The sequence below is a fragment of the Cornus florida genome, unplaced genomic scaffold (genome assembly GCF_030987335.1).
Source record: "Cornus florida cultivar Cherokee Brave unplaced genomic scaffold, ASM3098733v1 CherokeeBrave_3.0.0_Hap2_Chr11, whole genome shotgun sequence".
Taxonomy (NCBI): Eukaryota; Viridiplantae; Streptophyta; class Magnoliopsida; order Cornales; family Cornaceae; genus Cornus; species Cornus florida.
Genome location: NW_026775581.1, coordinates 6706491 through 6721424, shown reverse-complemented (window position 1 = coordinate 6721424; position 14934 = coordinate 6706491). Strand labels below are relative to the sequence as shown.

The window sequence follows — 14934 nt, the reverse complement described above, 5'->3', positions numbered from 1 at the left end:
GTTTAATTTTATGAAACTTTGGAGTTTTATATCTTCTTCATCCGGACTCCAAATCAAGTGATTTTTGAATCTAGATTTATTAATTTTTTCTTGTCTATCTAATCGTATGCTCAGTTGCATCCTGTTTTGTTTGAAAAGACTATTCTACCCCTGGTCAAGTACCCTTCCCATTTTATAATCTTAGCTTCCGCATTTGAATCTTTCGAGTTCCGTGAAGATCACCTTGGCATCTTAGGGATGTCTTATATCCCTAGAGACCTTGTTTTTATTTTTGCTTCCGCATTCCGGATTCGTTTCGGGTCATCTTACGAGTCATCACAGGACGCACTGGCTTGAAAAACCAAGGCCGTCACAATAATAGATTTACACAAAAAATTTAGATTGTTTATTTTTCACTCCAGCGGTTATTTTATACCTTTTGTGTAAAAATATATCCCCCAATAACAACCAACCAATATCATGCCTGAACCATACATAATTTTTACAAACCTACTTAATATAAGGTTAATTCGTTAATGGAATGAGAAAGAGGGAGGAAAAAAGAAATATGTTGATGTGGCTATGTAAAAAAGTTGTGTAAAATACACAACAATTTTACACATAGGTGATGTGACAGTATATATTAACAGACTACTGAAAATAAAAATAAAAATAATTAAATAAAATACGTGGTAGTGTATATTTTACACAAAAGAGTGTTTTAGGTGCTAGACCCTTAACAAGGGTTGCTTCTACAATTATTTGTTGAAAACTAAAGAGTCTTGAAATAAACTACTTCCTAAATTTAAACTATTGTATTACAATTGATTACACAAAGTTACTCCATGTATAAGCTTTCTTCTCCACAAATTTAATTAAGGATAATGACACTTTTACTTGTCCAAACCTCTTATTTTTTCCCTAATAACTTCTTAATTATCTCCTTTAACAATTCTAATATCCCTCCATGACCCAAAATTACGTGCACAATACAACTACTCTTATCAAATCATCACTTAGTTAGGTGCCACATCATCATTCAAATACTTGCCGCCTTACTGCCACGTAATTTGCCTAAATGGGTGTCCACACTAAGTTAACCAAATCTTCCAGATGGTATAGGAAAAGACAGCATGCAGAAACCTAGATGCAAAATTCTTTCTTCTTGTATTGTGCAGGAACCGCTCCACAAGCTGATCCAATGAGTAGAATTTTTGAATGGGGCACTTTAAAATCTCAAACAGGTAAACCCAAACAGCAGATGCCGGAGAACCGGTACCAAACAAGTGGGTCATTGGAATCTTCATTAGCATAAATGTTTGTTTCTGTAATAATTTTCTCTACAACAAGGAGCAGTTGTTGGAATATTGAGCTCCCATACACTTTTTTGCTTAACAGCAAAATTCTCATCTCACATCTTGAAGGTTGAGAATTTGATTCCCCCTTTAAGATTATTTGCCTGAATGGTAAATTATGAAGTACTCTAAGAAATTTGACACCACTATAACCACAAATAATCAAAATTAACTGCATTAAGATGACTAACAATATCTCCAATTACCCAAAACCACGAAGATGTGCTACAGATTTTGGGCACCCATGGGTCCTGAATTCTAAGAGCCCCTTTCTGAAGGGGTCAAGCTGACGACATGATTAAAAGACTCAAAAGTGAAAAAAGAAAAGATCTCATTAACTGGGGCTTTTAATTTAATGTCATTATAACAATTATTAAAGCAAAGATTCAGAAAACAGAGAGAGAAAACCATTCATCTCATTAATTCTCTTACTTTAACGTCATCTCCTGCTACAAGCATATAACCTGCGAAGACTCAAAGAAAAATTCATGGGACCATCCTTTTACAATTCATGGGACCATCCTTTTGCAAGTCCCCATTGCAAAATCTAAGCTAAGAAATAGAAAAGTGAAAAATCAAAACCTGTCATTCCTTGCTTCTTGATCTGTAAGATATGATATCCAATAAATCCGGTACACGTTGAAGAAAATATTTGAGATACAACATAGAGTTTATACAGATTATGTGGAGGTGCAATTTTGTTGCACCATCATTCCTGACCTCATATGGCAAGAGTAATCAAATTCTAAAAACAAAAATAAAGAGGTCCAAGACACATTATAACACAATCAAAAAGCACTTGCTATTCATAACAGCTATTTAAAATAGATTACTGATTTAAAAAAAACGAAAGCCGATTTCAGCTCCATCATCACATCTCACATTCCATCAAAACTTTCACAAGCAAAGCAAGTTTCAAAAGAATACAATCACCTAAAAGGGAAGGGGGAAAAGGGATAGATGACATGCATAAACCACCACTGATATTAATACTTCAGTGGACTACAAGTGCTATATTATAAACACAATATTGGAATACACATGAGGAGTTTCTATCATCTACTACCTTCCTTGAACAAGACCACTGAATATTTGGCTGTTCCCAGCAAGAGTTGCTTCCCACTCCACAGAGGACAAAAGGATCTGTGAAAGAGAAATCACAACTTGTTTCATGTCTGGTCGCAAAATGGGATCATCCTCAACGCATTGCTTAGCCAGTAATGCCATCTATGCAAAGAGATGCAACAAGAAGTAATGAAAAAGGTCAGTAACTACATTATAACCGGAGAATCCAATTTCAAACATCAATGGAAGCACTTAATTCTTAACTTCAATAATTTGCTCACAAACTAATTTTTCCCCATCATCCATTTCGTAATGTCATTTAAACTAATTTTTCCCCATCATCCATTTCGTAATGTCATTTAAACTATTGTCTTTATCATCATATTAGGAGTACGATATGGAACTGTAGAGTATTAAAATTTTCATCTAACCATATAATAGGTGAGTTTGACCTTTTTGCCATAGTTTATACTTTCAGTTCCAGCAATCAAGAGAGAACAAGGCCAAACTAATTTTGTCCTCTCCCATGCCTCTTTTCAGTTCATGTTATTCAGATTTTAAAAAATTCAGAAAAAATGAAACATCCATGATCATTTATTTTTCAGGTTAGCTATAGGAGACACTAGACCTGGAACTATCCCACTAAGGCAGCAGCACGGTTAACATGTACCATCATCAGGTCAAAGGTAAATTATATTCTACCTTAAAAAGACAGTCATGGGGATACAAATCCATCAAATTAGGATCAATGTGATCTTTCATGCTAGACATACTAAGGGAGTCCGGTGAATTCCTGATAGCTGCTAGCATCTGCAAAAATAAACAAGCATTAGGGTCTTAGCGGCAACAAAGTAACATTTGATATGCATGCTTTGCTGCTTAGACAAGGTTACAATCCCACAAGTAAACAACTGAAACAGAGACAAATGTGGTGAAAAAATCACAGAAAGCTTTAGACTTAACTAAGAAAGAATGCAAATGAGAACAAAACATATTAAGAACTGCATGACAGAGCATTGAAAAGCATATTAGTAAAGTGCTGCTAGAATTAATATAATGTTAACTAGGACCAATAATATGAACTGTATGAGTCCAGCAAAGTTGATTTTTACTCTTTAGATCTATCTATGTACGACTTCAACTGATTAGCAAGTATTTGTTCTAAACACCATATTTTAACCAAGAAAAATCATTTAAGGATGCAATTTTTTTTATTATTATTTTTTTCTTCAACAAAGTGGATTACTTCAACAAGTAAGCAGTTTGAAAATAAAGTTTGAGGTATCTTATACTTTTTTGGCCAAGATGGGTGCATATTGTTAATCTGGTTATAACAAAATTCAGGTATCTACATATTACCAGTGTTGGTTTTTCTTTTCAAATCTCTATTGCGAATAATGATAATAATAATTAGAAAATTTTGCATTTTAGAATTACAGGGGTGGATTTTCCTCCTGTTTTAAGGAAAGATCCGAAAAGCAAACAAAGGCAAAAAGGGACTTTCTTTGGTAAAACAAAGAGGTACTAATTTTGAAAGCAAAAGTTTTTCCTTTCTTTACAAAACCCCCCCATCAATACTCAATAGGGAATCACTACTACCACCATTTGTATCATAGACAGCACTACCAGAAAAATAATGGTACAGACATAAACACCAACAGTACCACCAGCCTCCATCAACTGAAACACAATCAAGCCTCAGACAATGTGTCATAACTATAACTGTCAAAACAGCAACCGCCAGGACAGAGCAAGGATTTATGACTTGGAGAGGCCAGAATTGGGGCCCGATGAAAATTTTTTAGAATTGGGGAGGTGGGAGACTCCCATAATTCTCAAGAGAAGGCATAAAGTCTAAAGGACGAGAAAGGAGTTTGAAGGCCCCATTATGATACATGGTTTCGCCCTTGGTTACCAACTACCACCAAGACATCAAGTGCTTCCAATCACCATTTCACTCAATGAAGATCAAATCTGCATCACCAATGCTGCTATGCTACCAATACCATGCTCACACATGCTTTTGATTTTTTGCAGGTAAAATATATTTTAGTATAATAATTCGTCCATACAGTCAGGCTTTCACCCCTGCCACCAAGTCATGGTAAAAGGCTGGCTAGAGATGATCCAGGTTAAAATTCTAGCATAGTCCATGAAGACCTTTAACCTCAAGAAAGTGAATCTCCTGTAACTGCTTTGGAGGAATGATACCGCAAGTAATTCTGATTATGCGCCCAACGCAGTCAGGTTATAGTTCCCAGCATGCATTTCCCTCCAAACAACTATCATAACCCAACTGGGCATATTATGTATCAGTATCATGCAAATCACTACCCCCGCCCCGCGGGCAGGGTCCGCGTATGGAACAAAGAAATCCATTTTCAACAGGTCAAAAGACATAATTTCCAGTACCATCAACTTAGATAGGAAACCATGATTTTTTTTCTTTTTATAGTTCTATAGTTGTTGTCTACAGCCTTTATATCCATCATTTTTTTTTCATTAAATACTGATTAGTATAGATAGATAATTTAGTTAATTTCTGTCCGGCCAAGCGTGCACAATTCTAATGAGTGGTATAGAGCTGCTTAGGTCTCTTGTACTGTTCACAAATTTTGCCCTAATTTGCTATGTGCTTCTTCCCAACGGTTCGTTGACTAAAGAAGAGATCTTCCCTCCATCGAAGTATACTAGTTACAGAGTTATGTCAATAGTTGTACTATTCATGGAACTTTGTTCTCTTGGCTGATATATATGCTTCTAGAAACCCACCCCACCAGCATCCCCTTCTTCCCAAAATAAAATTATATATAGAGGGGAAAGTGTGATTTTCTCAGCAAATAGTCTTCATTCAGCCTGCAAAAATATATGTAGCATAAGCGCAAACACCCTTCAATAATTTCTTTTTGGAAAATAGGTTTTTTATTGAAATTTTCCTAGAAATGAAGTTCTTGAAATCTCAACCTTTTATCAACCAACTCCACACCAGAGCCCTTCACTATTATTTCTTACCCCTTTTGTTCCTTTTTTATCTTTTGTTTCTTCAATTATAATCGTTAAATAAAATTATCAGGTTGCATAAGGAGAAAATTACCAGAATATAGTGTTTTTTTTTTTCCCGGAAACATATAAGATCCGGACAAAATCATAGCCAACTTTCAACCCAAAGATCATGCACCTTGTAAGCGTAAAATTTTAGAAACAATATTTCTTATTGAATAAATTGCAATCAGTGTTCAAGGCAAACACTTATGGAACCAGTACTTGGTGATGAACCTTTTCTTAAGTCAGTGTATCAAGGACTACATATTTAAAATTTTGTTTGTAAGCAGATTACACCAGGCTGCAATATATCAATAAGAATAAAAGTATATTCATACCGTTACATGTGAATCATATCCATCAATTTATTGGACAGAACTGAGTCTCTTTTAATCATGCAGTAATAGTATGATATAGACTTACAATGGATACCAGTGATCGCCTTTCAGGATTTTTCATCATACTGCCTTCAGTTCGTGTAATGGCCTCCTTTCCTGATATTATTTCGAAAAGAACAGCACCAAATGCATATACATCACTCTTCTTTGTGGCCAGGCCATCCCTCAAGTATCTGTAAGGAACCAGAAGAGTAAAGCAGTGAGAAAAACAATTTAGGAACTTGTTGCAGTCTGTGACTGTTGAATGGCAGTATATTCACGTACTCTGGAGCCAAATAACCAAAAGTTCCAACAACTCTTGTAGTCGAAGCTTCTCCATCACTAGTTTTTCCAACAAGTTTTGCCAATCCAAAATCTGAAATCTATTTACAAGAAAGAAAGTCAGAGAAGCAATCACTAAACATTGGACTATAAATTTGAAATCAATGTCGCAAAATAGGTAAAAACCTTGGCTCTAAAGCCACCATCAAGTAAGATGTTGCTTGTCTTGATATCTCGATGCACATAATGGCTTTTAGTGTGCTCATGTATATATTCAAGACCTCTAGCAGCATCAAGTGCAACCTGAACCCTCATGATCCAAGAGAGTGACGTGTGACCTACCCAGAAATCAATGCAACATTTAGTCTTGTATAAATAAGTCATTACTAGCAAATGCATGGATAAATCGATCATATTATGAGGTTATACTACCTTGTTTCATGCTTTAACCTTTAGATAAGGTAGAAGCCAGGTATCATCCATAAGACACAGAAGGGCATATTGTGATCAGAAAAGAAAATTATATAGATTTTTAGACGAAACAAATCTAAAGCATTTGCAGGAGTTGATGAAATGGTAAAATATATAGGTGGTGATATGGCAGGTTAGACCTAGCACAAAGTACAAACAACTTGACTTGGTCTGGCCCAGTATTTAGGCTAGTCATGCACATTTTTTTCAATGACTTGTAAATTCAAAAAAGCTTTAGCCTGCTCAAACGGACCTGTTTTATATGGTAAAATCACTTCGTGGTCACAAATTCTTTCACACTATTAACCAATTGTCCACCAATTAGTAAGATTTTCATCTTCACTCTCAGAAAACGAAGGAACTAAGCTAAATAATACTTTACAGAATCACAGGAGAGTACGATCTTCTTTAGCTTGAGCTCGCCAGAGAAAGAACGTCTGCAAATTGAGCCTACCCTGACCTTATCAGCATTTATATGATCCTAGGCAAGGTTTCAGACAAGGTAGGCTATCCTAGTTGCAAGGAGACCCCTTTTCTTGTTTTGGAGAAACAATGTATAATGAAGCTGACAATGTGCAACGGTTTATGTTGCTTAGTGTCAGACACATTTATGAGGGTTCCGTAGTCAAAAGTAAGTATACTGTCATCATTAAACACACTAACATATTTTCTCACATTATCATGCGGAATTATTATCAAAACTTATTTGATAAGAAATTATTTAATCAAATTTTTTAATGTAGAGATGATAACAGACCTTAATACAAGTGAGGTAGCACAAGTCAAGATCCTTATGGACAGCATAGGATGAAATATATGTGTAACAATGAGCAGGCATGTAATCTTACCTTTGTTGTGGGGATCATGCAAATGGCTTCTAAGTGAACCCTTCTGCGCATATTCATATATCAGGAAGAGTTCATCATCACTAGCCGCGTAACCAATCAATTCTACCTTGACAAAATTAAACCCAAAACAGAGTCAAGGCTTTAAAATGCACGAAACAGAAACAGAGTCAAGGCTTTGAAATGCTGGAAACAGTGAAAACAATCTTTAGAGTGAAATGGGTGATATGGGTCAGTTCAAACTGGAATGAGCATTACCAAATTTGTATGGTGAACCTTGCAAAGAAGTTTCATCTCTGCAATAAATTCTTTAGTTTTTGTAGCAGTCATTCTTTTGATCGCAACTTCCTGATTGCAAACATTCAAAATTATTTATCAATAATGGCATGAGTAGTAAATTCATTGTTTAGGAAGTGCAAGAAATTACTAGAAGATGTATGACAGCTGCAAACCTGGTCACGAAGGAGGCCGTAGTACACAGTACCATACGTTCCATGCCCAATAAGATTGGAGTCGGAAAAACCATCACTAGAAGAGAGAATTTCTTCATAGGTGAAAATGACAGGCTTCTCCATGTCAAAGACATCAGTCCCTGTAGCTGCAGAAAATGAGATAAAAGATACACGCTCAAGAATTTTTTCATCTGAGCAGAGAAAGAAAGCAGCATGGAAATAGATTGGGGAGTTTCCCTTCACGAAAAATGGCAATAGATCTCAATAGTTGGAACATTTTATCACAGAAATGAGTTATAGTTGGGAAGCCATGTAGCATTCATTTATTATATATAGCCTAATAATATAATGAGAACAGAATGGTTTAAATTATGTTGATCCTTCAACCCAAGGTAACTGACAGATGGAAAAGTTAAGGTCATCCTTTGGGTACAATTTGACAGTTGCCACATTATTTCCAAGCACGATGGAATAGCATCCCTAGAGGCTAGTGACATGCATTCTGTTTGTGTGTGCACATGCTCGTGCGCGCCTGTGTTTGAGAGAGAGAGAGTAATTTAAATGGATCCCATATTGTTCCCTTGCAATGCCAACAAAAATTACATAATGAACTATATGAGTTTTAGGATTTGATAACAAACCCCCATCTTCTACCCAATCAAAAAGAAAAAAGTACAAGTATTTCTACTTATAATTTGTAAATTTTTCAGAAACAACTTAGAAGCCCAAATCCATAATCCCCCTATCTATATATCCAAACAGACTCTTGGTCCACATAAACAGTGACACATGTACTTGAGGTAAATATCAGTTTAATTAAATCACTATGTTGTGATATTCTCAAATTCCTAATTTGATTATGTTTCAATTAAGAATGTCTAATTTTGTTTGGGGAAATTTTTGTTAGGGAACTCTCAGGTGAAAAGAAATGTAATTCTTGTCCTACAAACCATGAGAGATGCATTTGTTGGAACTTATTAGAATCAAAATTGAAAGAGATATAGTCTCGTGGGAGATGCACGTGTGGGAGATTTGCACCTACCGTCACATACAAACCATAGAGATGATTGGTTAAATTGAGATATCATTGTTGGCGTGCATGAAATTGTGGAATGCATAATAGACTCGAGACACTGGAAGTGAGTGGCAAAGACGGGAATGCATCATCAATCAAGTACTCTAGAGCAAAAAGGTTTTGAACTGGTACACCATGTAAGGCTAGAGGATTGAACAACAGATACACTGAGTAAATTTCAAGCACTGGTGTATGATTTTAGTATCCTCTACCTTATAATTCATCCACAAAGTTTATAAAGGGTTAACCCTTCTCGTCCATGGAAATAGGGGGGCTATCTCAACCACAGTAAATATTGTGTTCCTCATGTCATTGTTTATTGTCTGTGTGATTGGATCCCCATATGAACACCTCTCACTGTGCAAGTGTGCACAACAAGTGGAATCAGAGCTTCCACTGGTTCCCAATACACCACATTTTCGACTTTTACATATCAGTGCTTTCCCACTGTCTTCCTCTGTTTCTCATACAATTTAGTTTTAGGGTCCAAGGAGCCAATATAACATTGTGGAATTGGATGGGAACTGAAGTGATTGACAAATAAAAATTTGAAGGAAAAGAAAACAAGAAAAGGAGCCTAAAACAACCAAAAAAGAATAGCCCCCCTCCCTCCGGCAGAGAAAACCCCAAACAAAGATTAGAAAAAAAATTCCATCACCACTAAAGATAGCAGGAGCACATGCACAAGATATATAATCTGCAATTATACGATTCAGATGTGGGTCGGTTAAAATTTGCACATTTTACTCTGTAAATTTAATATTTTTTTCCTGCCTTGGTAGCATTTCTACAAACTTGAGCTATACACTCCTTGATTTGATGCTTAAAAAATGTTACAGATTATTTTATCACAGAGTTTGCATGTTAGTTTCAGATAATATTTGAGATAAGTGAGATCGAAAATTTAAGCCTTTAAATGATAAGGGGAAAAAAAAAAACCTTTAGGAATGTTTATCTGGCGGTCACTAGACTCTCCATTAGTCTGCTTCCCATCCCCAGAATTGCAGCAAATGTCCCTCCCTGAAGCACAACAGAAGTTTGTGGTCTGGAGGATATGGAATTTATGAGAAATTTTTGCATCAGGATCTTTTGTATGAATTCCTTGGGTTTCAGCAAAGCAGCTTGATGACCTTAAGGAAACAAAAACAAGTACAATTACAACAACTATAGCGAGGCAAATCCCCAAGCTCCCTATGATCCACCCATATGGCACGTGAGCCTTATGAATCACCTGACTTGCTGAAAAACAAATAGCATATTTATTATTACATAACCAATAATTAAACAGAAGATACAAAATCCAATTATGAAAAAAAAAAAAATACAGAAGAAACTTTCGTATGGCAGCAACAAGTGCTGATACCACAAGGCACAAGTCTCACCATAGAGAATTTTTAAAACAACTAAAATTGGTGATTAATAGGAAAAAAACTTTTAAGAGGGAAAAGGGCAATGAAGTAGGAAGCACTGATGGAGAGGTTAAAGAAATGCTTCTTCCGAGGAAATATGTTATCTCAAAAAATGGTTGCTTTGCAATATTATTGTTAATTTACTCTATAGATTAGCTAGAATGTTCCAAAAAACATGAACACAACCAGTGACGGACCCAGAAAATTTGGTGAGGGGGGGCGAATTTTTAATTTGTGGGTACAAAATTATATGATGGGTTTATTTTTGTAATTTTAGTAGGGTTTTTTTTCATAAATTTTAAAAAAATTTAAGTATAAAATGAAAAAAAAAAAATCAGTGGGACAAATTATAATTATAGTGGGGCATCTTCATAAATTATCAAAATTTGAAGTATAAAATGCTAAAAAAAAAAGAATCCAATGGGGGCGAATTGTAATTTTAGGGGGGGCATTTTCATAAATTTTAAAAACATTAAGGTATAAAATGAAAATATTAAAAATTCAGGGGGGGCATCTGCCCCCCCTAGTCCCCTGCTGGGTCCGTCCCTGAACACAACATAAGAAAGCAAAATTATTTGTTTAAAATTTCTACTTTTAGGTCTTCTCTAAAAGTCAAATTTCTTTTTTCTGTTTTTCTTTTAAAAAAACAGGTTTTATTTTAATCTTGCCATATATTCAAAGGCAAAAGGTACCTCACTTCACAGGGAACCATATTATGAAGCAAATATAACTCGGTATTTATTTAATAAGTTTGCAATGCAAACAATTTTTTATGGCTCAGAAGAAACCTATAGCTGAAAATATGCCTTCCTATATTTGCTACTTTTTCGGAAACAATCAATTCAATTATTATAATACTTCTTAAAGTTGCCATCACTCATCTTTAACTTCAATAAACTCCAGGTAATAAATAGGACTACATACTAATAGAGATTAACATTCATTTTAGATAATAAATTCTATTCAAAATTGGTAGCAGTTAACAGTTCATATTACAACAGAATTGCTCAAAACCCAACATTTAATATAGATACCATCTGTACCTGCAATGTGGTCATCAGATGGTGCTGGAACAGGAGCTGAGGGAACATCATTCTCTACAAGATAAGGATCACCAGGAACTGAGCAAAACAGATATATTTAAGAAGTTAAGTACTACAACCAGTTACTTGAAAAAATATAAATATATATATATATATATATATAGCGTACAACCAGAACTGGGGGGGACATCTTACCATGTATATATTTTTACTAAAAAAAGAAAGAAAAAGAGAAGGAAAAAACTCATATACTAATTCACAAACAATAATGCCAGAAAAGATATTCATAAAACTATATTTAACTGAATCAAATTTGCATCTGGTCAACTGAACATCTGCATTATGTGTAAAGAAGCTGTCCTTTTAAGACTTAAAAATACAAAATACCAAATAAAATCACAAAATTGTTAATCAAAATAATGTAATATGTCCTTTTAAGACTTTAAAATACAACATACCAAATAATCAGTAAAAAATCATATATTTAACATTTAAAGCACATTCACTAATTGGGTTGTCACCGTTTACTATTTGTGGCACAATTATTTTAACTATTGATGTGAAGTCATATCCTCCTACTCATATGGCGTGATATCTTCAATACTGAAGAGCCCAATATAAACGCTTTGCTAAAAAAAGTTCAGTGTAAACCTGAGAAGTCAGTCCTTGAACTCAGAATGATGGCGGTTTGGTGATAATATGACATATGACATCCATACACTAAAATATTTTCTGCAGACACAAGCCCAATACACCTAAGGCTTTGGAAAGTACACTCTGTGATCAGTCAACTGTCTTGATCGTCTTATCCAGCCTTTCTCTGTGCCCAGTTCACATGACAGCAAATTCTGTATTTAAATTTAATTTATGTTAATAATATGTCATTCCATTTTGGATTTTCTTGACATATGTCAAATCATTGCTCAGGAAGAGAGAAATACCACTTTCGCTAAGCCACAATTCTGACAAGAAAATATGCCAACTGCCTTGCTCTTCAATACAGAGCTGTTATTAACTTATTACGGCTCACATTACAAAAGGAAATTCTTCATTTTACAAGTAAATCCTTTTTTGATAAACATATACCAGAATTTATACATATCAAAATTCTGGATTGTAGCACTGCTAAATAAGACCAAACTGCTCTACATTGGCCTCCAAATCCTAGCAGATACAAAAAAAAAAAAAAGTATGCTTCCATTTTATCCAAGAATTATAGAATATTGGCCACTTGAAATGTTTGGCTTCAAGAATGACACAACACATCAAGCTCAAAATATTTTTTTAAACACTTTTTTCTGAATGTTGAGCGTCCAAGCTATTGCATAGTTATGATTTTTCCTAGGTCCGAACTGTCCAAGATATGGCACAGCTATGATTTATCTTTGGTCCGAAGGATCCAAGCTAAGGAACAGTTATGCTTTCTCTTTCATCAGAAGTGTTGGCTAATATATTATTGCTGCATCAGCCTTCACTATGCCCACCGTCTAATTATGTTTACGAGCTTCCATGAATTATTCCAAAATGTTGTACCATTGTCATTTTGCTCCCAAAAAGACCCTGTTTCTCAGCAAACCTAATCCCACGAACAAAGAGAAATTCGAATATATCCAGTTCTCATCTCCACAACAATTATGCTTGTTCTGAAACAGTCTAATAAACTTGGTGCATAAGCACTAATTTGTATGCAACCATAGACATAAACAAGCTCATTAAACTGCTTCCCCAAACTGTAGAACTAGCAGTCAAGCTCAAATTCATTTAACCAAATCAAACAATAACACCTGTTCCGGAACAGTCTAATTAATCTGTTGCATACCCGCTAATTTGTTTGCCACCAAAAACACAGACAACCTAGTTAAGTTGCTAGATTTACTAATCGGATCCTCAATTAAAAGGGTTCTTCATAATCACACTCAATAATTGGCTTCACCAACTTAAACCTATTAGTCAAACCAAATTTATCCAACAAAATAAAATATGCATCAATTACCCATATAATAATATTCCAAAACCAGATATTACTGGAATCAGACTAGCAGCAGAAGAAGATTTTAAGTCACTTGATTCAATAATTAGTATGCAACCATAGATATAAATTACCATTCAAAAAATAAATAAATAAATAAATAAAAATAGACCTAAACTGGCTAACAAAGTAACTTGATTTACTAAACTGATCCTCAATTAAAAGGGTACTTCAAAATCATCTTACAAAATGATGTATCAACAAAATCATGATCCTATAGTACTCAATTACATGTTTTTCCAACAATCACACATTCACACTCAATAAACGGCTTCACCAAACTCTAAACCTAGTAGTCAGACCAAATTATTCACCAAAATAATAAAATATGCATCAATTACCCAAATAACCAGTATAGCAAAAGAAGAAGAATTTACCTGAATTCAATGGTATATAGTATAGTGCACCAACAGAGACATTGTCAGGGTTATCAATTCCATTCACAGCTTCAATACTATCCATGCTAACCCCAAACCGACTCGCCAATGATTGGATACTATCCCCATCTCTCATCACATAACTCATCAAATAATTCCACAACCTGCTCGAACAACCACAGAACAACTGCAATGACACCACAGCCCCAACTCTCGCGGGCCGAGTCGAATTGGGCAAAAAAGCCAACCCATCATAGGAGTCAATCACCATATCATACACAGATCCACCATTTTCTCTCACAGTGAACGTAGTGTTGGTCAAGTACTTCTCTATATTCATAGCACACGAACAGTTCTTCCTTATGAACAAGTAGTCCCGGCCGTTGCCTTCGACGGTCACGTCTTCGGGGAACACATCGAACATGCTCTGAATCACAGCGAGGGTTTGATTGGGATTAGGCTTGAAAGCCAAAAACGATGTGCACAAGCGAGAAGTGTCCGTACAGTTCAATGGAGTAGGGTATGAACAGAGGGATTGTATGTGAAGGAGGAGGAAAATCAGTAGAATCAAGAGAAGATTCATGGCTGAACAATCGAATCTTTGATGGGTTTAGCAGAATAATATAGATTTATGTACAGTGTCTATGAAGGAACAATTGAGATTGAAGGAATTTGAGAAACGGAGACATACATGAACAGATATATACATATATATGTATAAATGTATATGTATGAATTCAAGAGAGAAATTATGGAAGGAAAATTGGAGAAGAAGGGAATTACTGAGAGGATTTGAAGGACAAAAGAAGGAAAGAAAGAGAGAGGATTGTAAACAGAGCATTTTATTCTAGTGTTTGTTTTTGGCTCTAAAATGAGAATTGACTGGTAACTGTTAGGACAGTAAAAAGCGAAAGCGACTGGCTTTAGAGAGAGAGTGTGTGTGAGAGGGAGACCTCCAACAGGAGATTTTTTTGTTAAATGACTAAATTACCTTTAAACGAATCATTAGTTATATTATATTGGGGTTGATAAGTGACCCAAATCGGCATTATAATTGAACCCATTATGATATGCTTTTATTTTCCATTTGTATCTAGCAAATGGAGCACTTGAGAGCTGCTGCTTTAAAACAT

At 35.1% G+C, this 14934-nt stretch overlaps 1 protein-coding gene across 3 annotated transcripts; it reads right to left on the bottom strand.

Moving 5' to 3' along the window:
• Nucleotides 1-2170: 2170 nt before the first annotated feature.
• Nucleotides 2171-14658, bottom strand: LOC132282978 (lysM domain receptor-like kinase 3). 3 transcript variants are annotated; one of them, XM_059784831.1, is made up of 11 exons: nt 13802-14658; nt 11396-11473; nt 9883-10182; nt 7869-8008; nt 7675-7764; nt 7420-7525; nt 6287-6438; nt 6104-6201; nt 5865-6012; nt 3102-3209; nt 2171-2561 (listed from the first exon to the last, which is right to left on the bottom strand). In XM_059784831.1, exons 1-11 carry the CDS (start codon nt 14382-14384, stop codon nt 2397-2399), a joined length of 1968 nt encoding a protein of 655 aa, XP_059640814.1. In that variant the 5' UTR covers nt 14385-14658; the 3' UTR covers nt 2171-2396. The 3 variants fall into 3 exon arrangements, with proteins under 3 accessions (XP_059640814.1, XP_059640815.1, XP_059640813.1); XM_059784832.1 differs by having other exon boundaries at nt 7869-8014; nt 11396-11449; XM_059784830.1 differs by having other exon boundaries at nt 7869-8014; nt 13802-14657.
• Nucleotides 14659-14934: the final 276 nt, after the last annotated feature.